The 23,746-nt window shown below is 39.5% G+C and overlaps 1 protein-coding gene and 1 non-coding gene across 2 annotated transcripts in view; one reads left to right on the top strand and one right to left on the bottom strand.

Annotated features, from left to right (window-relative positions):
- CDK15 (cyclin dependent kinase 15) overlaps positions 1-23,746 on the top strand; it is a 93,576-nt gene that overhangs the window by 43,840 nt on the left and 25,990 nt on the right. The window contains exons 9-10 of the mRNA XM_027873516.1: positions 3,777-3,840; positions 19,414-19,462. Coding sequence (XP_027729317.1) covers positions 3,777-3,840; positions 19,414-19,462 — 113 coding nt within the window. The remainder of the gene's footprint in view (positions 1-3,776; positions 3,841-19,413; positions 19,463-23,746) is intronic.
- Positions 10,205-10,308, bottom strand: LOC114051516. The gene has a single exon (XR_003570160.1). It is a non-coding gene; the product is annotated as a U6 spliceosomal RNA (small nuclear RNA).

Raw genomic sequence — 23,746 nt, 5'->3', positions numbered from 1 at the left:
TTGAGTTTCCCTGTATGTAGGCTATCTCAAAACCAACTAGCCAAATATCTTGCAGGGATGATGGTGGTGGTGGTGATGATGATGATGATGATGATGATAAATGATAATAATAACTAGCATTTGTATAGGTTTTAAAGTTTGCAAAAATTCTTTACATGTTAACTTGTGAATCAAGGAGCATTTATTAAGTACTTATTATATGCTTGGCACTGTAATAGGCACCAGGGATAGAAAGACAAAAGCAAAACAGTTCCTGCCCTCACAGAGTTTATATTCTAACAGGAGAGATAATATGCACATATATAACTGTATCCAGGACACACACAAACTACATACAGAACACACACAAAACAGATACAGGGTAGCCTTGGAGAGGAAGGCACCAATAGCTGAAGGGACCAGGAATAGCAGAGCTTGTGCTGAGTTTCAAAGGAAACCAAAGAATTTCAAATTATATAATGTATATATATATATATATATATATATATATATATATATTTGAAAGGCATTATGGTAGAGTGGATAGAGTACCAGCTTAGAAGTCAAGAAGTAAAGAAAACCTGGATTCAAATCCTTCCTCTGATGTATATTAGCTCTGTGACCAGGGGCAAGTCACTTAACCTTCAATGTCCCAGGCAACTCTCTAAGATCTGAAGTTATAGATCATTCCCAATACCAATGAAATCACAGGTACAGACAAAAAATAATAATCATATTTGATGTAGCTAATTTTTTTCTTAAATCAGCATTTTTCTGATTTGGGTCCAAATTTCCCAGTCTCTAACCACTGTTTCCCTTTTCGTTTATTTTGTAAGTGTAAAGATGTTCAGTCTCAGAGGCACACACGTAAAGAGGAACGCTGTATCTATAGTCACCAACTTCCTAAAATGCCTTTTTATGAATTTTCTTTTGTTCCATAATTCCATCACCATTGTCTTTCTGATCAAGCTTTTATCTATTTCACTAGCCATAAATATGGCAGCAAAAGATCCAGTCCTTGTTGAAGTAAGAATAAGATGGATTATACTGTATTCCCATTGAATCTTAATTCCCATTTTTAAAAAGGTAAATAAAATTGTTAGCTACACCAGCCCATAGTGGGTTCAAACCAAACCAACCAACCAACCAAACAAACAAAAAAAACCCCCACTCTTTGACTCTTAAAGTTCTAATCAGTGGTCTTTAACTTTACTTGTAAACTATACTAAAGATTTTCTCTTGCTAACTTACTTTAGGAAAATTCTCCACATCACCCTCAGGAAAAGCTAAGAGACAAGAAGTTATCAGAGATTTAAAATTTGCTGAAATCTCATTGTAATTCTATAATGTCATTTTAAAAAACAAAATCATATTTTTCAACCTACTGGGTATAGACCCCTGGGGGAAGGGGTGGGAACTAAGAAGTTATTCAAATCCATAAATAAGCAAACATACCTTCCGTAGACTGAAAAAATAATTTAAGATATGCATGACTATTTTTCACATATAGGTAGTTGCTCTTATGATTAATAAAGTAGAAATTCACTTTAAAGTGTTTCTGAATTTATTATCTTTGTCATTATGTTATTTTCTCAAGCAGTGGATACAAATAGTACAAATATTATCACATGAAAGTCCAATAAAATTTTTGATGTTGTAATGAGGCCTTCATACTTAAAAAAAGGATGGAACCACTGAACCATCACTCAATAGTTCAAAATAAATATGTAACTCCTACTTTAAACCGAAGAATAAGTCATAACAATTCTAATAATTCTGACAAATACAACAAATACGGAAATGGGGTTTGTTTGTTTGTTTTTGTCATTAGGAGTTTGAATTCACCATTGGTACTATCCTTTCATTGTCAAGCAGTTGATTTTCTTGTTTTCTTTTCCTTCTGATCAACCAGCTGGTAGGCACATCCCAAAGTCTGCGCCAAGTGAAAACTTGTGGGCACAAGTGAGCCACACCCACTTGTTTACACACATAGAGCTTAGAACTTTAGATCTGGGAGTGGAGAGATTAATCAGTGCGTGGTAGTTGTTTTTGTGTTTTTCCTTTTTAATTGGCCCAATTCTTTTCTTTTTTTTTCTTTCAGAATGGATTCCAAGATTCTCTGTGCTACCCTTAGCCTAGAGGAGAGTGTTTGGAAAAATCTATAGGCATTCCAGGTGTTTTTTCATCTGCTTAGAGTAGGGAGTAGAAGGGTACCTTGGAGGGCTGAGAATGTCAGAATTGGACAGGACCTTAAAGATCATCTATTTCCACCCCCACCTATTTTTTTTTAAGGTGAGGAAGCTAGAGTTCAGAGAGGAAAAGTGATATGCCCAGGGTCACACAGCTAATAAATAAAGGAACTGGGTCTTGAGCCCACATATTCTACCTCCCCATCCAAGTGCTCTTTCTCCTATACCATGCTTGTCTTATATGCATTTGATTGTAATGAGGAAAAAATAACAGTCTTGAACTCCCAAGCCAAAAACCATTAAGATCTGAACTAACTTATTATATCCTTCTATAGCTAGGCAACTTATATTCTACTATAGAAGTTCAGACTGCATTCATGTTTAAATAGTCTAAAGCTACTTAAATACTTCCTACTTATATTCAGTGCTTCTGAGAGGTCTCCACATGTCAATAATATAGATATAAACTATTGCCAATTAGCTATTTTTATAATGCTCCTGCAGTTCCCAGGAATGGGTATGAGTATTAGGAGTGGGGTATGGCACATTAATTGGGTTGTAATGACTAGATTGGAAAATTAAAGTAATTTCTATATTTATGAGCAGGTGTTAAATTTGAGTGTGATGTCGTAGATTCAGTTCAGTTCAACAAACATTATGTTAAGCACCTGTTAGACCAGGTTTGCAGGATATAGAGACAAAAATTAAACAACCTCTACTTTCAAGGAGCTTTCATTCATGAAGTGAGGCTGCTATGTGGTGTAGTAGATGGATTGCTATTGGACTTGGAATCAGTTAAGACCTGATTATGATTCCTGCCTCAGATATTTATTAGCTGTGTGATCCTTGGTGAGTCACTTGACATCAGCCTCAGTTTCCTCATCTGTAAAGTAGAGGTAGTAGTAGTTGTTGAAAAGAACAAATGAGATAACATATGTTAAGTGCTTTGCAAATCTTAAAGTTCTCTCTCCATATATCCATGTATGCATATACATATGCACTAGAGGTTATTACTATTACTGTGGAGATAAAACACATACACAGAAAAAGAGATAATTTTAGTGGCAAAGTGCTAACAGTTTGGGGTTAGTAAAGGCTTCCATTGGTGGTAGCACCTGAGCTGAGCCTTGAAGGAAGCCAGGTATTCTAAGAGAGAGAGAGAGAGAGAGAGAGAGATGAGGAGTAAGTACATTTCAGGCATGGAGGACAGCCTCTGCAAATACATGAAGGTAGAAGATAGGATGTGGAGTTTGGGGAACATTTAGTAGGTCATTTTATCTGAAGTGGCAGAATGCATGAAGAGGAATGAGAGATAAAGCCTTCAGGCTCTATGATCTTAACCAATCAAGATTAACCAACAAATTAGTAGTAATATATGTAATTTATGCTTATATCCATTGAGATTGGCCTATAGACTCAGATCATAAGTATTTCCCAAGAAACTATTTTCTAAATCATGTTAAATATGAAGCTTGTGTGTATGTGTATGTCAGTATATGACTCATAACAACTTCTTCCCTCGTTCTACCATTTTTGGACCATTTCCCTTCTGATTTGCCCTACTCATCCCATTTTTCTGCCTTTATTTCTCTTTCTTTGGTTTCATAGGTATTGGGGGTCCCTACTGAGGATACTTGGCCTGGAGTTTCCAAGCTGCCTAACTACAACCCAGGTAATACTGACAGTGCTTCAGAATGCTCTTAGGAGGAACCATGTAAGTACAACATTGGCCATTAAGTACCAGATGTGAGTCTTCTCCTGTTAGCTGTCCAATGAAATTTGAGCTAGTGAAGGTCTTTTATTCCCTGGACATTTGACTGAGCTGCCTTGATTAGTTCTTTTCTAAGAAAGAGCTTTATGGAAAGAGGTGAAGTTAACTGACTTCTCTTAAGCCTAAGAAGTAAAAATAGAAGCTGATCAATATTTGAAACTAACATACTGGTTAATTCCATCTCCATTTCCTAGAGGGCAGGACATGGCATCTCACTCAGAAAGAAAGAAGGGAATCAGCCTTCTTATTTGAATATTCTTCAAGTTGCCCACATCAAAATCAGCATCAGCAGCTCTTTAAATCATGACTCAAAAACTTGAGAACTTAATTCTATTAATAAAGGTCACCAAAGGTATCATGCTAGGGAAACTCATTCAGATCACTAAATTTTCTTTTGACTAAATCCTAGGACACTTGTGTTGTATAAAATATAGGAGGAAAACTAAAGGAAAAGACCTCCACAAATGTCCTGAAATAGGCTACAGGTCTCTTCCTCATCATGGAGAGAAGGGGACTCTGGCTTCTCAAAAGCTCTGCCAGTGGAAATGTAAATTCTGGTAGGTTCTATCAAGTTAAGTAAACTCCCTTGTGAACCTGGTCATAGAGTGTATGTCTGTCATCAGAGAATCAGCCTAAGTTTGGAGAGGATTATCACCTAATTGTAGAAGGGTTGTGATCATTGTTAGTGGAGGGAGTACATTCACCAATTACTTCATTCTAATACTTCATGGAGATTTCATGGAGAAGAGAAGCAGAGCAGGTCTACTTAGGCCAACAGATCACTTGGATTTCTTTCCTTTTCTTTCTGTCTGACACTGCAGTAATGTTGTTTTTGCCACCTTTGGTTTGAGCTTACCCTGGAGAGAGGCCCTTAGAGAGCAGGAAATAGTGTGTGTGTTGGGGGGGCGGTGGGGGAGGTGGTGGTGGAGGGTAAGCAAATTGGAAGTAAGGAGGACAATGGGAGACATAGAAGGCTGAATATTTTGCTTTCCTACTGTCCTAGCTCAATCAGCTGCACATCAACCAGTAGACCAGACATCTTGGTTTAATCAAGGTTTACACAGATATTCTATAGTCTCATATAGGGTTTCCTTGGCTTTGAAGAAGAACAGGGAATAACTGTAAAATATATTTGGGTGCTTTGAGAATTATGATATCCAAACCAAATGTTAATATGTTAATTTACAGCTGCTTAGCAGTTGAGCTATAGTTTGGAAATCCTCACAAAAATCAATCTCCACCCCAGAAAGTAAGTGGGTTTGGAATAGGGCCATTTCCTTAATCCTACTCCCTGCCCCTAGGGTTCAGTGAAGAAAGGCATCTAACAGGCTCCTCACAGAAACCAATGCCCTGATGACAACAGTGCCCTTCTCCAACTATCAGAATGAGGAAAATTGACTCCTAATTTTTTTTCTTCACTTCATGCTTCCCATCTTGCACTGGGAGGGCCAGAAAGATAGTCCTTCTAAGCTTCTACAGTTTTTCACTTGGATTGAAGAGGTTTAGGGGCATGGTTATTTTATGGAAGATATAACAAGCATTAAGTCTAACTGCAAAGGTAACTGCCACCAGATTCCCTTCATTAATTAATTATGCTGATGAGTATAATTAACAATAATTATTTTTATAATACCTAACATTTATGTCATGATTTAAGTTTTACAAAGGGCTCTGCATCTTTTAGGCATTTTGTTCAAATAGTGATGGTGGATTTGCAGTAACTCATCCAGTCTCTTACCAAATCTCTCTTTTGGCCAAGGTGCACATTGGTTAAGAATTCTTGTTCAGCTCAGGACTGTGACAACCAACTAAAACCAGGTATTCAATATGACTCATTCAGAAGGTGAAGCCTTTTTAACCCATCTGTCTTTTCTCCTCCCTCAAGTTTTAGTAAGCTCTTCTGGACACATTCAGGGTGTCCCAAAGATATTAGTGCCATTTTAACTTTTGAAGCTATTTAAACTTAAAACCGCACTAAGACTTTTAAGATACCCTGTAAATTGACAACTGAAGAATCTGTCATGTCTTGGACACAGGACCAATGACATCAATAATGCAAACTACATTCACACCGGGTAGTAATTTGGAAGGGAACAACAATACATAGCCCAAGAGCGATACTTTGTGTCATACCTAGAAGTATCTGCAGGAACTACCGTCCCTGGCCTTGTACTTTTGACTCCACTTCCCCAAGCTGTACTTTCTCCTCTCCACAGAAAAGCAGGGGGTTGGGTGAAAGCCTGAAGGAATCACTGAAAGGTACAAGAACCTTTGCCTTGTCACCAATGTGCCTCCTCTTCTACCAGAAACTCAGCTCCTTCCATTTCAGTTCTGATGTGTAACCAGAAAACCAATCTTCAGTACTGATAGTCCGTACAGGACAGAGGGCTGACCTAGCTTAGGAATGGACATTTTGTACTGACTAGCAGGGCAGCACAGGGTGGTAAATCACCTTTTTCCTACCCTCTTGATGACCTTTATTAATAGAATTAAGTTACAAGGTTTTCTGGCTGTGATTTAAAGGACTACTCTCCCTGATTTTGATGTGGGCAAGGTGAGAAGGGTATACAATTTAAAAGACATTTCTTTCTCATTTCTTTTTTTCTCTCTTTCTCTTTTCCTTTTCTTTTTCCTTCCCTTTTTCTTTCTTTCTTTTCTTTTCTTTTCTTTCTTTTTTTTTTGGAAACCGGCTGAGAAGTCTGTGTCCTCAACTTCAAAGGGCCAGTTGTCTTATTTTGATGTGGGCAGATTGAGAAGTAGGCTTTGAAAAGTAGGCTTTTTTTTTTTTTTTTTGTTTAATGTTTTCTCCTGGGATAGCTTTCAGAGCAATATATCCAAGTGTCAGCGAGGGGATCTGATGAGCACGGATTCCCAGCCTCTCAGCAGGATCATTCTCTAACTGAAATATAAAAGTGAAATATTAAAAACCCTGGAACGTGAAATCCGTCTGCAGACTAGCCAGTGTCTTGCTTGCTTGCACCATGGGAAAAAAAGATCTACTTGAAAAAGGAGGGAGGAGAAAAAAATGCTTTGAGTAAGAGGTTTACAGGTTTAGTAGAGCATAGTAACATCCCCTCAAAGAAGTGGGTGTTGCCCTGTGACCCCCCAAAATGCTCCTCCTTTGACTCAGTCGATAGAACACTCACCCTTCCCCCCTCCCCCCACCCCTTTCACATGCTAACTGAGGCTCTTGTGATTGGCTGAACAATAAACTGGTCACACTTGCTAAAGGACTGCCATCTTTCACACAATTAGCCAAGACACATTAATCAAACTGGCGGGGAGAACTGGGAATGTGTGTTGTCTCCAGAACTAACCAGTCTGTGGTGGGGGGAGGGGAACAGGACTGGAGAAGAATTTGGGTTTTCTTTAATTTAAAGTATTAGGAGTTGGCAGGAAATAAACAAAGATGCCGTGGAGTAGGAATGAGAGTCAATTATCTTAAATTTTGAAGATGTTAAAAATCTAAATAATTCTAGGAGAAACAGGGGGATAGGTGGGTGCTGGGAGGCTGGTTGCTTATGGCATAAAGAGCTCCAGGTGTTCAGAGCAAGCTGAAACTTTTTCCTCATTAAAATTTGCTAATATAGAATTTTGGTACAGTATTAATTTAACTTTGGGACTTCTAAGCCCCCTCCCCCCCTTTTTCTTTTTACAAAGTACCTCCCCCTACCCTTTTCCCCAAGGAATATCCTGGCTTTGTACTTTGGGATCACCTCTCCTTTGGGGATCAAGAGGGTTCATTCCAATAGGAAATATGGCTCTCAGTACATTATACATTTGAGAAGTATTATTGATCTGATCATGGCTTACATAGAGACTGGAAGAACCAGTTAGAACTAATAAAGAGAAAGTCTAAAGTAAAAGGTTGCTGATCTCAAACTAAGCAACTTGCCTTTCTTGGGAATATGAAAAACAGTTCAACTTTGAGAGAAAATTAGGATGGGTTTTTTTAAAAAATTATTATTATTTACACTTCAGTGGTCTGGTGTCCAGCTCTCATTTTCCAAATTTCCTTTCCTATGGCATTTTAGTCCAGATTCCATCCTGACAATTGACCCAGTTTTGCCAGCCAAATGTGGGGGCAGTCTGAAGATGCTTCCAAGGGTTTAGCAGCCTCTAACCAACCAAAGCTTACCAGCCTTTTGCAGAGTGTACTGTCACTATCCCATATGTGAATCTTCTTTGGTAAAGAAAGTCCCTTTTTCTTCCTACCTAATTCCAGCACAGTTGCAGTTTTTATTTGTACTCACTTGTTTTGTCCGACTTCTTTTGCTTCCTCTGAAAGGGTTGGTAGTGGCTCTGTTTGCTTCCTTAAACATGGTTTTTGAAAGCTCTCATGCTGTGTGAGCTCAAATCCTAGCATTAATGTACTGCTGTGTTCATTTCACCACACTCAAAAGCACTGAATTTAAATCCCTCTCAATTCCATTCGTGGTACCAGAAGACTTTATCCTTCTCCACTAATGGTTCCAAGTTTACATCTAGATAGTGGGGGTCAAGGACAGGAGAGGATTTAGAAATAACAGTGAATGACATTAGTCAATGCATTTGCCAAATTGGCAATTAGTTCCTGATGTGTACAAAGCATTTTATTCCTGTCTCTTTGATGCTTGTTCCCATAGGGAAGGGAGTAGAGTCCAGGGAGTCCTTGGAACTTTTAAAGGAGTATCTGCTGCTGAAGTCATGACTGATTGGAGGCATGAGTTCAGCAACAGGGGAGCATCCGGGATTATCCTGGTTGGTGCTCTTTCAGTTGTTAGAAGAAGGAAACCTTCATCCTGGAAGTTTTCAAATGGGAAGAATTTGGTGGAAATCCGAAGGCCTGGAAACAGTCTTTACAAAAGGCTCTGCAGGGACTGAGAATCAAATGTATTAGAGGAAGGCAAAGGGAATCCTACCTACAGCAAGCTCCCAGATTCCTTTCTTGTGTTTTCAGCTTTCCACCACAAGATGGAAGCAAGAAATAGCCAGCAGCTTCCAAATAGTATCAGATGGCAGCTTGTCAAAGTGACATAGCCTCCACTCTCAGAAGGTTCAGTTTTGATCTGAATTCCAATATGGATGCTTCACTCTCCATAGAATAGATAAAGATTGAAATTTAAAATGATGAAAGTTCCTATTGTGATGATAAAGAGCTATAATGCTTTGAGCCCAAAGGGTTTGGACCATCTCTGTATGTGGTTGTACATGTGAATGTGATCAGACTTGTAGCTCCCAAGCTGCCTAATAGCTGTCTGGAATGGTGTATTAGTACGGTGGTATTCACGGACACCAGAACTATGCTATTTTAACTACGGGCACTAATTAATAGCAAGAAGTTATCACAGTGAATAGTAGTTCAAGATCCAAAAGACTCTCCATGCTATTTATCCTTCTCTAACCTCTCTGATGACCTCCAGACTTGCATCAATGAATGCCAATTAGACATCTGGAACTAGATATCTAATAGACATCTTACACTTGCCATGTCCGAAACTGAACTTGTTATCTTTTCTCCCAAACCCTCTCCTCTTCCTTGCTTCGCTATTGCTGCTGAGGGTGCAACCCTTTTCCCAGTCATCAAGGCTCAAAACCTTGGTGTCATCCTTGACTCCTCTCTTTCTCTCACCCCCATCCAATCAGTTACCAAGGCCTTTTGATTTTACCTTTGTAACATCTCTCACATACATCTCCTTCTTTCTTGAGGCACTGCCACCACCATGGTGTTGGTTCTCATCTTCTCACACTATAGCAATAGCCTGTTTGTTGGTTGGTTGTCTTCCATGAGTGTCTCCTCACTCCAGTCCATCCTCCACTCAACTTTCAAAATGATTTTCCTAAATTCAAGATCTAACCATGTCACAAACACTGCCCCCCCCAATAAACCACAATCACTTCAGGATCAGATATAAATATCCTCCTTGGCACTCAAAGCCTTTTATAATCTAAGCACCCCTCAGCTTTCCAGTCTTCTTACACCTTGCCACCCTGCCCCCCAACTCTGGTGTTTATTCTGCAATCCAGGGACATTGGCCTCCTTGGCATTCCTCAAAAAAGAGACACTGTCTCCAGAATCTAGATATTTTCACTGGTTGCCCCCATACCTGGAATGCTCTTCTTCCTCACCTCTGCCTCCTGGCTTCCCTAATCTTCTTCTTCTTCTGGGTGAGGTAATTGGGGTTAAGTGACTTGCCCAGAGTCTCACGGTTAAGTTCGGATTTGAACTCAGGTCCTCCTGACTCCACGGCTGGTACTCTATCCACTGCACCGCCTAGCTGCCCCCCAAAACATGGAATGCTTCGCGAATTTGCTTGTCATCCTTGCGCAGGGGCCATGCTAATCTCTGTATCGTTCCAATTTTAATATATGTGCTGCCAAAGCCAGCACCCTAGCTTTCTCCAAGTCCCAACTAAAATCCCATTTTCCACAAGAGGCCTTCCCGATCCCCTTTAATTCTGGTGCCTTCCCTCTGTTTGTTATTGTTTGCATGTTGTTTCCCCTGTAAGTCTGTGAGCCCTTTGAGAATTGGGACTCTCTTTTGCCTTTGTATGTATCCTCAGCACTTAGCACAATGCCTACATCGACAGAGCAGACTCTTAATAAGTGTTTATTGACTAACAGAAGGATTTTTAACAAGCTAGAACATTGTAATATAATATTCTATCATAAAATGAAATTCAATAGGGATAAATGTAAAGGCTTGTATTTGGGTTAAAAAAAAAAAACAATTTCACAGGTGAAAGATAGGGTGGGAAGCAGAGACAGTAGTTGTTTTGAAAAAGGATCTAGAGATTTTCGTGGGGTCTTAGTGGATTATAAGCTCATTATGAGGCCACAGTGTGACGTGGTGGCCAAAAAACTTAATGTGATTTGAAACTAGATAGGGAGGTAGGAGCCCCACTATAGTCTGACCTCATTTGGAGTACTGTGTTCATTCTGAGCATCATGGTTTAAGAAGGGCATTGATAAGCCAAAGAGTATCCAGAGGAGGGCAACTAGGATGATAGAGGGCCTTGAGTCTGTGATATATAAGGATCAATTGAAGGAAAGGGGGATGTTTAACCTGGAGAAGAGAAGCCTGGGGTCATAGTGGTGGTGGTGGTGGTGGTGGAAAGTATTTGAAGGACTGGTTGGAGAAGAAGGTTTAGACTAGTTCTGTTTGTCCCCAGAAGGTAGAACCAGGAACAACAGGTAGAAGATACAGAAGCAAATTTAAGTTTGATGTCAGAAAAAAATGAATTCCTAATGATTAGAGTTATCTAACAGGGGAATGGCCTCCCTGGAGAGATAGTTCCTCTTCCTTGGAGGTCTTTAAGCATAGGCTGGATGACAATTTGTCAGATATGTTACAGTGGGGATTCTTTTCATATATAAGTTGGACTAGATGGCCTCTAAGAACCCCTCCAATTCTTAAACTCTGTGATTCCATAAGTCATATAATGCTACTAGGAAATCCAAATCTTCTTGCCTGGTGGGGAAATTTAGTATTTTGGGTGGCTTGCTTGAGATCTGATGCCTCCAAGTACTTCTATCTTATTTCACTCCCCTCAGTTCCTGCCTTCCAAGTTAGTGCCTTGCCAGTCACTGGAAGTCAACTCTTCTGCCTCTGGACTACTGACATTATTTTTGTCAGTCCTTGCCTTGGTCTAAAACAGGGGTGCTTAACCTTTTTTGTGCCCTGGACCTCTCTGTCAGCCTAGTGAAGCCTAGGAATGGCTTCTCAGAATAGTATTTTTAAATGCATAAAATAAAATATATAGGAAGACAAAGGAAACCAATTATATTTAAATACAGTTGTCAATATATCTTTTTTTTTTAAAAATTCATAGTCTTTGGGTTACAACCCCTAGTAAACCTTGACTGAATTTTTTAAGCCAGTCTGATATCCCAGGCTTTAAATCTCAACACCAAATCAATTTGAGTAGCTGATAATTTTGTCTCCACCCTCTTTTGATGATCCCATGCAGCTAATTAGTTGACCTCCCTCCTGTCACCCTGATCCAAATTTTGTGAAGATCATGGCAAATGAAACTTTGTCCTAGCTTGGGTTCCTTTGGAAGGAGCTCTAATTTTGCTAGACATTCTGAGTTCCATAGGCTGCTCACTATGAGTAAACTTCATCTGTCCACTCTTCTCTCTCTCTCTCTCTCTCTCTCTCTCTCTGTGTTGCTATTCATTATTTTCTTTTCTACATTTTGCTAAGCATCGGGGAGGTAACAGGTGAATATTCTAAAATCACATGTATTATCATCATCTAAAACATTTGTTGAGTCCTCACTATACTAAGTGCTCTTAAAAAGAGCATCTATAAAAAAAAAATTTTGTTTTGGTCATTTAAGGCAAGATAGCCTAAATCTTAGGATCAGAAAACCCACTTTATGATTTGTTCCCTTCAGCCCACACTTGCTTTTGGAATCTATGTCCTAATGTGATTAAGACATTTTGGTAACAAGTTTCTAAAATGCCCTATCAGTAGAATCAGTTTTCTGTACTTGACTTAGAATTCTAGCAGCCTTCCCTCCTAGATGCTAATGAAGGTCCCAGCATTTGAGATGCTATGAACCATGATTGGGCTCATTACTATTTCAGTCTTAGAGCTTAGCAAAAAAGCTCCTGGGGAGTTACTATTAACATCTTTATTAACCCATTCCCCAAATCAGTCACTGAAATTAATTTAGATACACATTCTACTTTGATCTTCATTAATAGTTTCTCCTAGTCCCTACATTTATTTTTAGTTTTCTCATCTTTAATTTATCTGGTGGCAATTATTAGTTTATAGTGAGTAGAAATACATGATCTTAGAGTTGGGAAAAAATAGTAGTAAATCAAAAGCAGGTAAAATGATTTTATGGAGAAAACAGTCAAGTTCTTTCATAGCCGAGGGAGGTGCTTTGGGCCTAAACTATAGTGCTGTTTCAATTTCCAAGATAGCTTCCATGCTCGATTAAACTCTAAAATAAAGAAATATCTTCAAATGGACCGCTCAGTGTTATATTAAAGACATTTTAATAGTGTTTTGATAAATGTACCTTCATTACTCCCATCAAATAAAATTTGATTCAACAAATATTTTTAAGTGCTTACTGTATATGTGACCATGGGCAAGACAGAATATTTTCTTAAAGCTGAGATAGCGCTATGAAAATATGTGGCCTGTTTGTGTCTATCACAGCAACTACTATCTTTCTTGAGTAGATGGGCTTCCTTGCCCTTTGGATGAAAGGGACTGTATTATTATGCACTGGAATTGTTTAGCATTACCAAGGCTTATCGTCTCTTCTTGTGTGGTCAGGATGCCAAAATATTCACAGGCCACTTCGAGGAAGGTCTTATCATTTGCTCATCTGTAAAATGGAGATGCTGGACTTGATGATTTCTGATGTCCTTTTCATTTCTAAATTTATGGTCCTATCATCCATAAACCACTGTTCTGGGCCCTGGGGCTACAAAGACAAAAGGAGAATAGCCCCTGTCCTCAAGAAGTTTACATTTGGCCATCAAAATTTGCAATTTTTCAACTGATTAAAAAAAAAAAATTTGTCAGGAGGACCTGAGTTCAAATCTGGCCTCAGACACATGATACTCACTAGCTATGTGACCTTGGGCAAGTCACTTAACCCCAATTGCCTTGCCAAAAGAAATTTGTGGAATAAATGGACTTTTAGCTGTTGTGATGTGTCCAAGAGTTAGTCTGGTTCCTGAGAGTGTCCCTATGTTAAAAGGCAGGATTCCCTTTTGGAAGGCAACAGGGATGCCTGGGTATTCTACCTAGGATTCCTCCTCATCTCCCCATCCCTTGAACAGGTGGGATCACAAGCTAGAAAGGATCTCACAGTTCATCTAGTCCAATCCCTTCATTTTACAGATGATGAAAATGAGACCCAAAGACACTATGGTCACTCAGTAAACAGGAGAGCCAGGATTCACACCCACATCCTCTGACTTTGAATCCAGTATCCTTTCTACTATACTGTATGGGGACATAGAAGCAACTTTCAAGTCCTTAGTTATATTTCATGAGTTTCCCAATACAAACAGCCACTTTCTGATGCCCTAAGAAAGTTGATTTTAAATCTTCGGAGGAAAATGTAGACATGAGTGCCCAATCTCCATTCCAAAGGATACCTTCCTCAATGTGACCTGAGAATACTTTGGCATTCTGACCATACAAGAAGAGACTAGAAGCATTGGAGTTGCCAAACAATCCCATCTACTCAAGAAAGACAGCAACTGCTATGGCAGACACAAACCGGCCACATGTTTTCATAGTGCTTCCTCAGCTTTAGCAAAAAATTCTGATATGCATACACATATGCACTTTACATTGGTTTAAAGGGTTGGTTTTTTCTTTAAGTTACTATTTAAGATAGCCAAGGAAAAGCAGGAAAATTATCAACTGCTCAAATATGTGGTATCTCAAGAATATCTTGTATTTGAGAAATACTGGGAGACATCGTTTAGCAAGATAACCCTCGTGCTATTGTGACAAGACCATAGTAACTGGAAAATGTTTTAAGCAGAGTCCAAACAGTGATGTTCTGGTAACGTTAGCCACTAATCAGCAAGTGTTTGTTGACTAAGCAGTAACCATGTTTCCATTGATTCTGATTTTGACTTCATTAAACATTTATATAAAATATAGCCTTTTGTTATGGCAGCAACAGTCCTGCCCTTGTTTTAATTTTAGTGTTCTAATCAAGGCTTTCAGCTGTAGACTGGTTCCCTTTTGGAAATTTCTGATGTCCCTCCTCAGAATTTCCATTGGACTCAGTGGGAATCCTTCTAAAAAAGATTTGGAAGGTAAAGGAAAGGGAGTAAAAGTCTTCTACCAATGATTTACTACAAAATAGTTGTGATAGTAGAGAAGAGGAGGCCACACATAGACCTGTTATTTTTAGAAGATGTTGAAAACAGAAGAATCAATTCCTCCTGGAATGGTACTGGGTAAAACACTTATCTGTTTGGGGAGCATTCTTTCATTGATTCGAGCTGTTTAACTATAGGAAAAATCAATATGGGAGATGCAAGGTCACTTTGTGTCGGGTTATCTGCATGGGAGTGGGAGAGTGCGCTAGTGCAAGACAAAAGCTTTGGGATTTAAAAGACTTGATTGTGCTTCCCAGATCTTGGACAGGTCAATTTCTCTATGCCTCAGTTTATCCACGTATGAGACAGACCTAAAAGGAAAACATTTCATAGTTAATTGGGCAACTGAGAAATATTTATTCAGCCCCTGCTATGTGCAAGAGACTATGCTTTGGGATCCAAAAGTGTAATTTCAGGAAGCATTTAATCATCATCAGGAAACATAAAACCTTCCTTTTGCTGATAGAATTTATGAGAATTGGGTTCTGCTTTTGATATCATGCTTCCATTTCATTAGACACAAGTTAAAATCTGTGTTCTTGATTTAAAAAGAAAAAGTAGCTCATTTTGTGCTTAATTATTATAGGAAATGAATGTGGTCCCATGACCATGATTGAGTCGCAGCAATGAGTCTTTCCATAGCCATGTGTTCTGCCAACCAGAGTGGAATTGTGGTATATGCAGGGATGTGCTGGTAAATGTTTAGCAACTGGTTCTCAAAAAAAAAATGTACATATGACATACTTTGAAGTTTACTCTGCATTACCAACATTTTTTCAATCACTTTATTAAGTCTAGAGACAAAACAGATTAAATCTTATAGGAAGCATTTGCCAATTCCTGTATGTGTAAATGCTGTCATTGAAAATTTAACAATCTTTTATGCACCAGTGTGTGTTGGTTGCAGCGCACAGCAGGCAGGTCTCATCTCAATATGAGCAAATCTCTCTAACAATTAGGGCTGCCTAAAAGTACAATATATTACCTTGAGGAATAGTGAGTTCCCTATTACTGGAGGTCTTTAAAGGAAATCTGGGCAACCATATGTCGAAGATGTTATAATAGAGTATTTTATTTACTTTCAAGTTGTATCGATAAGTCTTATCCCGTCATATAAAGGAAAGAGCATTGATTCTGGAATCAAAAGACCTGTATTCAAATTCTGCCTTTGATACTTAATCTGTCGATAACTGTGATACTTGTGTGACTATAAGTGAGTCACATAATCTGCAGGTTCAGTTTACTAATCTAAAAATGGGGGAATTGGCCTCTGGGGTTCCTTCCAGTTCTAAATCTATGAATTTATGTATCTTCCATCGACCCTTCCAGCTCTGAGTATGTGATTTCAAATCTAGTGCTCTTTTTACTATGGTACTCTCCTTGGGAGTACCAGCTAAGAATATAATTCTTTATTAGATATGATACAAAGTTAAACTTAAAAGAACATTGCTCCAGCCCACTGGGATTTAATTCATTTTTTAAAAAAAATGCTGGCATTCAGAAAATACATCATTTTCAGCATACTAGTAAGTAGGGGAAAGGCTGGCTGGTGAAAATATGGTGAGTCATTTGATTTGGAGCCCTAAACTTGAAAGACAGGTTGAGGGCCCTGCCTTTTTCTCTCTCAATAGCTTGCATGCCCTGATTGTCCTCTTTGGAAGTACTGAATTCATGCCAGTAGATTTGGAGAATAGTATTTTTATAACTACTGTCACTGCATTATCAATTGGCCAAGGTGCAGGGGTGGGTATGCTGTGACCTTGAGGCCATATGTGCCCCTCTAGGTCCTCAAGTGCAGCCCTTATTTGCCACATGTGACCTTGAGGCTGCAGGTTGCCCACACCTGGAAGGCGGATTCTGTAAGTATGAACTTGAAGCAATTACCCAAGCCTCAGATTTACTCAGCCCAGTTTGATCTACTTATAAACCTCAATTTCTAACCAACTCTAACGATCTTTGTGCCAGAAGGCAAAGTTTCAAGACCTGCTTCAACTCTGTCTTATAGATGAGAAATCGAATGGCATATATTCTTACTATAAGCTAATGGAATCAATCAACCAATAAGCATTTATTAACTGCCTACTCTGTTCTTGAGCAGCTAAGTGGTGCAGTGGATAGAGGGCCAGGCTTGGAGTCAGGAAGACCTCAGATACTTACTAGCTGTGTGACCCTGGGCAAGTCACTTAACTCTATTTGCCTCAGTTCCCTCATCTGTAAAAAGAACTGGAGAAGGAAATACAAAACACTTCCGTATCTTTGCCAAGAAAACCCCAAATGGGGTCGCAAAGAGTTGGGCATGACTGAAATGACTGACCAACTGTACTAGGCCCATGATAGTGGAAAGAGCAAGAAGCTAGTTTGGGAACTTAGGCTCTAGTCCTGATACTTATACATGGTCTTAATTTGTTTGGCAGAGTTTAAATTACCTGATCCATTTCTCCAACTGTAAAATGGGTCTAACAAGGTATGTCTCTACTGCCTCTGAAGGATGATATAAGGGGGTTGCCAGAAGAAATGAGGGAAATGAAGATTGTTTTCTTCTCTACCTCCCCCACTCACCTTCTGTCACTTGAAATCTGAGACAGGAGCTAGAGAGGAACAATGGATGCACCGCAAAAGCAGGAAAAGAGGGGAAGAGCCAGTGTGGTCGCTTCAGAGTGAATGCCTCATCTGAAGAGAGAGGACATCTAGAGGAATGGAAGGAGGGAAAGGGCAAAAAGGAAGAGGGCAAGAAGGGAAGATCTAAATGCAGATGAAAGATGTAGAAATGTAGGGAAAAGTGATGGGGGTAAGGGAAGGAGAAAGCCTCGGAGGTCTCAAGGATAACATAAGGCATAATTGTGTGTATAATGTGTGAACGTACAATGAAACAAATAGTATCAGACTGAAAAAGGCCGGAGATCCAGCCTATAAGGCCTTGAGGGAAGAAGGACTGGAGAAAAAGAAAAAGGGAAGGAATGAAAATTTGAGTTATTGTGGTCATCTGGCGCTGGGATGTGAGTGAGTGTTTGTGGAATTGGAGTGGGGGAATGGTGTCGTTAGAGACAACTTGTAATTATACAGTATGAAAATACCTTATTTAACCTGGGATGAAAAAAATGAGGGAAAAGCTGAGGGAGAACTTTGAAAGCTGATCATTGCAGTGTGGCTTTTTTTTTTTTTTATTACAAATTACACAAACATTGGCAAAATCTATTCTATGGTACTTCTGTGGATCTCTGAATTCCCTGATGTGGTCATTTCCTCTGTCGGTGCAGGTTGTAGCCTGTCTGCTCCTCCTTTTCACATCAGTATGGTGTTGTAGGTAGAGTGCAGGATCTGGAATCTGGAAGATAAGGGTTCAAATCCTGCTTCTTACATCGATTAGCTCCATGTGACCATGGAGAAGTCTCTTTATCTCTGAACCTGTTTCCTCATCTGTAAAATGAGGATAATGACAATAAAACTGTACCAGCAGGACCTATTTCACATGTTTGTTGTGAAGCTCAGAGGAGATAACATATGGAAAATGCTTTGAAAACTTTCAAAGCACCACATAAATATCAATGCTCATCCATATTTAAATGTAAGTTCCAAACATTCGCCAAAGGCAAATGAAAATGATTTTCTGATTATCCATTTTGGATTATCCCTACCAGAACACCTTTCCATTGGTGCAGGTCATTGAGACTTGATTATATGAACTGTTACCATAAGGTAATAAGAATACTTCCAAAAGTTGCCTCATCTTGTTGCATTGCCTAGAAGGAGCTAGTGGCACAGTGGATAGAGTGCTGGGCCTGGAATCGGAAAGACCTGAGTTCTAATCTAGCCTCAGAGACTAGCTGGGTGACCCTGGACAAGTCATTTAACCTCTGCTTGCCTCAGTTTCCCCCACTGTAAAACAGGGATATTAACAGCACCTACCTTGCAGGGTTGTTGTGAGGATCAAATGAGATATTTGTAAAAATGTGCTTAGCAAGGTGCTTGGCATATAGTAGATACTATATAAATGCTTATTCCCTTCTTTTCCTCCTTCCTTTATGGTCTTACTTCATTTATCACTGGAATTATTGCTATTTTACCCTCTAATAGAGCTCATGTCTTTTCATATGTGTATGTTTTGTTCATATGTGTATGTGTGTTTGGAAGACTTTCGAGGTTAATGGCCTTAGCTACTAGTTTCTCCCACCAAATTGCCTTGTTATGTGTATATATATTTGGCGTATACTTATACATGCCCATTTTGGCTCTCTTCCCTTCCTTTCCCTTCCTTTCCCTTCCCTTCCCCCAATAGAATGTAAGATTCTTGAGAGAGGAGACTTTCATTTTTTTCCCCTTGGTATTTTAGTACCTTGAACTTAGCCTGGCACACATAGCAGACATAAATAAATACTTCTTTGCCTGATTTCTTTTTGTACTCTGTATAGCATTCAGGACAGCCTTCTGCATATACTTGGAGAATTTCTTGTCAGCTAACTCAGTATTTAGTGATTCTTTCTCCAGGGCCCTTAGAATGTTCATAAAATAGTTGGCAATGCCTTAAAGAATGCTATTGGCATAGGATTCGTTGGTTTTTAGGTGAGGGAGGGTGTTTCCCCCCATCCGTTTCATTTTTAATCATTCTGTGAATTCCTTTTCCAGAGTGGTTCCTGCTGAGTAAGCCCAAGAGTCTTCAGGTCGTCTGGAACAGGTAAACCACCTAATCCTAGAGCATCCTTTCTCTAAGGATGGACCTAGCATCCAAAAGTATCACTGAGCACCTGAGTCTTTTGACAGTAGGCACAATGGAAATGCAGAAGCAATTGATAGGAAGCTGTCTGTGAGTTTGTTAGTTTTTCTGTATAACCATTTTACCCTCAGCGCTTTCAGTCGTTAAATTTGTTTTGTGCCCCGTCAATGGAGCACTAGATCCTTAGAGGAGGGAGTGTTAGCTAGCAGGAAAACCTTGTGGGTTTATTATTCTCATACACATAGAAACTAAAACTCACTGAGTGGCTATTTGGGGTGGGGGGGCATTTGATTCATGGAGGTCATGCTTTCCCAGGCCCTCTCTGCGCAGTCTCAGCTCCGACCAGGGCGGACTTTTATTACCAGCTTTCAACACACCCCAGTTTCTTTTGCAAAGAAAAACAGATAATAGGGACATTCCCAGAATAGTTAGCTAACTAAGCTGTGCCAGGCAACCTAGAGGCTAGAGAAGAACTCGGCTTCTTCGGACAATGACCAATTACAATAACCAGCATTATTTGATCGGAGACTAATTAGCCAAGGCCCTGTTCTTTTTGCTTCACTGAAGTTGCAGAAAGCACATCCAAGGAAACATTAGAGAGAGAGAGACTGGGAAAAGGAGCTCAGATGTCAAAGGAAAACACACTTACACAGGTGGGGAGATATAGAAAGGGATTTCATCTGCCAAGATTCTATCTGAACCTGGGAATATTTTCCACTGAAAATCACGTGCAGTTGAAAGAAGGCAAACTGAGTTTGCTCTTTCCACACTTTGAAGGCTTTTCAAAGTTCGTGAGCACCGAGTAGGGAGATTGGAGGTGGAGGATGGGTCCAAACTCTGCAGCTTAGGTGTATGTCACAAACACTAATACATAGTGAAAGATATCAGAGCAACTTCTGTCCAGCATGTCATCATGATCCTCTACTGTTTTTCAAAAGCACAGTAGGGCCTGAGATCCAATGTCACTTACACAGCCAACTTGGAGATAGGCTCAAAGGGACTTTCATTTATCATCTCATTCCAGGGATGGCATGAGCACAGCTCTGTAAACACCCACTTGTCTACATGCCTGGGGTACCTAACCCCATCGACTTGGAGTTAAGGTTGCATTCCTTCATTTCCCTTGGCTACAAAATGTTTCTCTCAAAAAACAAACAAAATAAACAGACCACCCTCCCAAACACAAATCACCCCAAAACTTATATCCCACAAAATAGGAGAAGATGCTTGCTGCTCTTTGGGGTAGGCAGGATGGAATCTTACCGAATGCTTCTCTGGGTTCATCTACCTTCTATTCCTCCTGTGCCACCGGATCCAAGCCCCCTTCCCTTGCTCGTAGCCCTATCTAATTGACGCTGCTTATAGTTTCGGCTCCATTCACAATCCCTTTGACTCCTGGGACCAAAACTCCCTTCCCTGGCAACCATTCGCCTATATATGTTGTTTTTGGCTGTCACCTGTTTCTGGATTTATACAAAATACAAATCCTCAGTTCGAATGATGTGCCTGGCAGATAGTAAGGACTTAAAATGCTTTTTCATTCATTCATTCATGGAATAATGAACATATCATCTCATGAAAATCTCGTGAAGGGTCTTATGTTTGCTGTTAGAAAGTGTGCCAAAAAAAAAAAAAAAAGCGTGCCGAAAAAAGATTACTGAAGTGTTGCCGTCATCTCTGCGTCATTGAATCTCCTTCTGGGAACCATCTTGACTCCTGAGAAGAGCTATGGTGGTTGCTAGTCTGCATAAGCCTGCAAACTATTGAGTAGATTGATAGTGATCACTCTGAATTTATACTTAACCAAACTTGGAGCATTAAAAGTCACTCCCCGCCCCAGTCTGGTGCTGTGCTGGTTTGGGAGTGAGAGGATCTGGGTTTTGCCCCCTTACGAGTTATATGACCTTCAGCAAATCACCTCAATTTCCTTGTCTGGAGAATGAGGAATGTAAAATGACCTCTAAATTTGTACTCCCATGAGCAAAATCCCTGGCCTTCATGAGGCTCATAAATCTCTTTCAGATCTGAATCTATGGTCCTATGAATTACTGGGAAGAATGATTCCCCAGAAAACAAATGGGCATCTACTGAGAGGAGATGTGTGAGGTTGGTGGAGAAAGAGAAAGAGCTCTCTGAATTTGGAGGCAAACAACCTGCGTTCAAATTCTGACAATGTTGTTTAGTTGCTGTATAATCATGGGTATCCCTTAACCTCTCTGAGCTCTATCTTCTTCATCTGTAAAATGAGGAATTTGAACTAGATCAGAGGGCCTAAACCTTTTTCATATTATGCATCCCTTTGGCAGTCTACTGAAACCTATGAACCCCTTCTCAGAATAATGTTATTAAATGCACAAAATAAAACATATCAGATTATGAAGAAAATAAGGTTATAAAAATTTAAATTTTAAAAAACAGGTTCACAGACCCTGGGTTATGAACCCCAAGACTAGGTGACCTCCAGGGATTTTTCCAGCTCTAAAACCTATGATCCTATGTCTTTTGGGCCAATGGGATTCCACTGAATATCTATGGGAATTCCTTGCATCTGAAGCCAGTCTATTTGGTAAGAAATTAGGACTATTGTCACAAACCCTTAAGAGCATCCAGATTTTAGATATGTTCTATGATGGCCAGTTAGTGCTTTTCATAAGCAATCACTTGAGACTGACTTGAGTTTTACTGTTTCTCGTGTTTCTTCTTCTAAACTTCTGAAATGAGACATTAACATCTTCATACACAGAATAACTTTGAGGCTACACGTATAATTGTAACATATTTCAGAATTTTAATCTGGATGCTGTCACTTCTGAAATTTTAACCAGCTGAAAGAGCACCATGTCCTTTTGAGCTAACATTGGAAGGAAAGGTCCATGATATGGTTCTTTTAAATTTTTTATTAATGAGTTCTTAATAATAGGGCAGATCTTACTTGTCCTACTAAGTACCTTTGACATGAATCTTATGGGATGCAGGGCCAGGTCCCACTCCTAATTTCTCATCATGTAGCCTAGCAGGAAATGTATCTAAGGACACAGAGCTATCATAATTTATGACATAATTTCATAACAGCTGTGCTTTTATGACATTTTTAGTCCTAAAGTAGAAGGTACATCTGCTCTTTGTAGAGAATATTTCAGAAGGTGCCAGTCAGAGAAGGTGAGAAGTCAGTAGGAAAAATCATGGGGAGGGTAAAGTTTTATTCCTAGAATAGTGGGATTTACTTTTTTCCACAAGTGCAACTACAATACACATGGGTAATCATCTTTAGAATAAATATAGTTACTGGATAGGGAGAGTGGGGTCAAGACATTAGCCCATGAAATTCCTATTAGTGCTTCTCTTGCTGAAGACTGTCTAGTCAAATCATGAAACATGGAAGAGAAGCATAAAAACCCCACAAATCACTGGCATCATTAATACACACTGATCCTTTGGCACCTGGCACAAGATTTACAAAATATACCCTTAGAAAAACTCTTAAAAAACGTTCAAATTGTGGAGAAGGAAGAAGAGGGGAGAAAAAATTCCCTAGGACCAAAAGCCTCATGGGTTAGGGGTGGAGGGAGAGAAAAGGACCCTGATTCACCTCAAGTTTGCTACTAGGGAGGCCACAGGAGAGAGGAGAGAACTGGGCGGGACAAAGTTGAAGAGGAACTCACCTGAAGTACAATTGCTTTGTGGGCTGGTGTGTGGTGGTGGGAAGCATGCCGTCTGTTAACTTGCTAATTATTTTTACTATGTGCTAAAACTCAATAGAGTTGCTTTTATACTTCTAGAGTGTAAGTATTGTCAATACTCTCTAAATTTGGGTACGTTGGGCAAAGCTCTCATTGTCTCACCTCAGTTATGGCTCTACCTGTCCTCATCATTGCCAGTCACCTAGTAGGAGAGATAAGTGTATATAGCAATGGTTTGTAGGGGTAAGTTAAGAATTACTGTCAAAGAGTACAAAAAAGCCTTTACTTGGCATATCCCTGGGTGAGATGGACAGAATTAAAAAGAAGTCTTCATATCATTTCTATCTACCTACCTACCTACCTACCGATCTATCTGATGTCTTCCCCATTAGAATATAAATCCTTGAGAAAAAGTACTATATTTTTCTTCTTTGTATCCCAGGCACTTACCACAGTGTCTGGCACATAGTAAGCACTTAATAAATACTTCTTCCCCTACTTCTTTCTTTCTTTCTTTCTTTCTTTCTTTCTTTCTTTCTTTCTTTCTTTCTTTCTTTCTTTCTTT

This window comes from Vombatus ursinus, unplaced genomic scaffold (assembly GCF_900497805.2).
Source record: "Vombatus ursinus unplaced genomic scaffold, bare-nosed wombat genome assembly UNPS02014802.1, whole genome shotgun sequence".
Classification (NCBI taxonomy): domain Eukaryota; kingdom Metazoa; phylum Chordata; class Mammalia; order Diprotodontia; family Vombatidae; genus Vombatus; species Vombatus ursinus.
The sequence above is the reverse complement of the archived record's forward strand: the minus strand, read 5'-3'. Positions and strand labels throughout refer to the sequence as shown.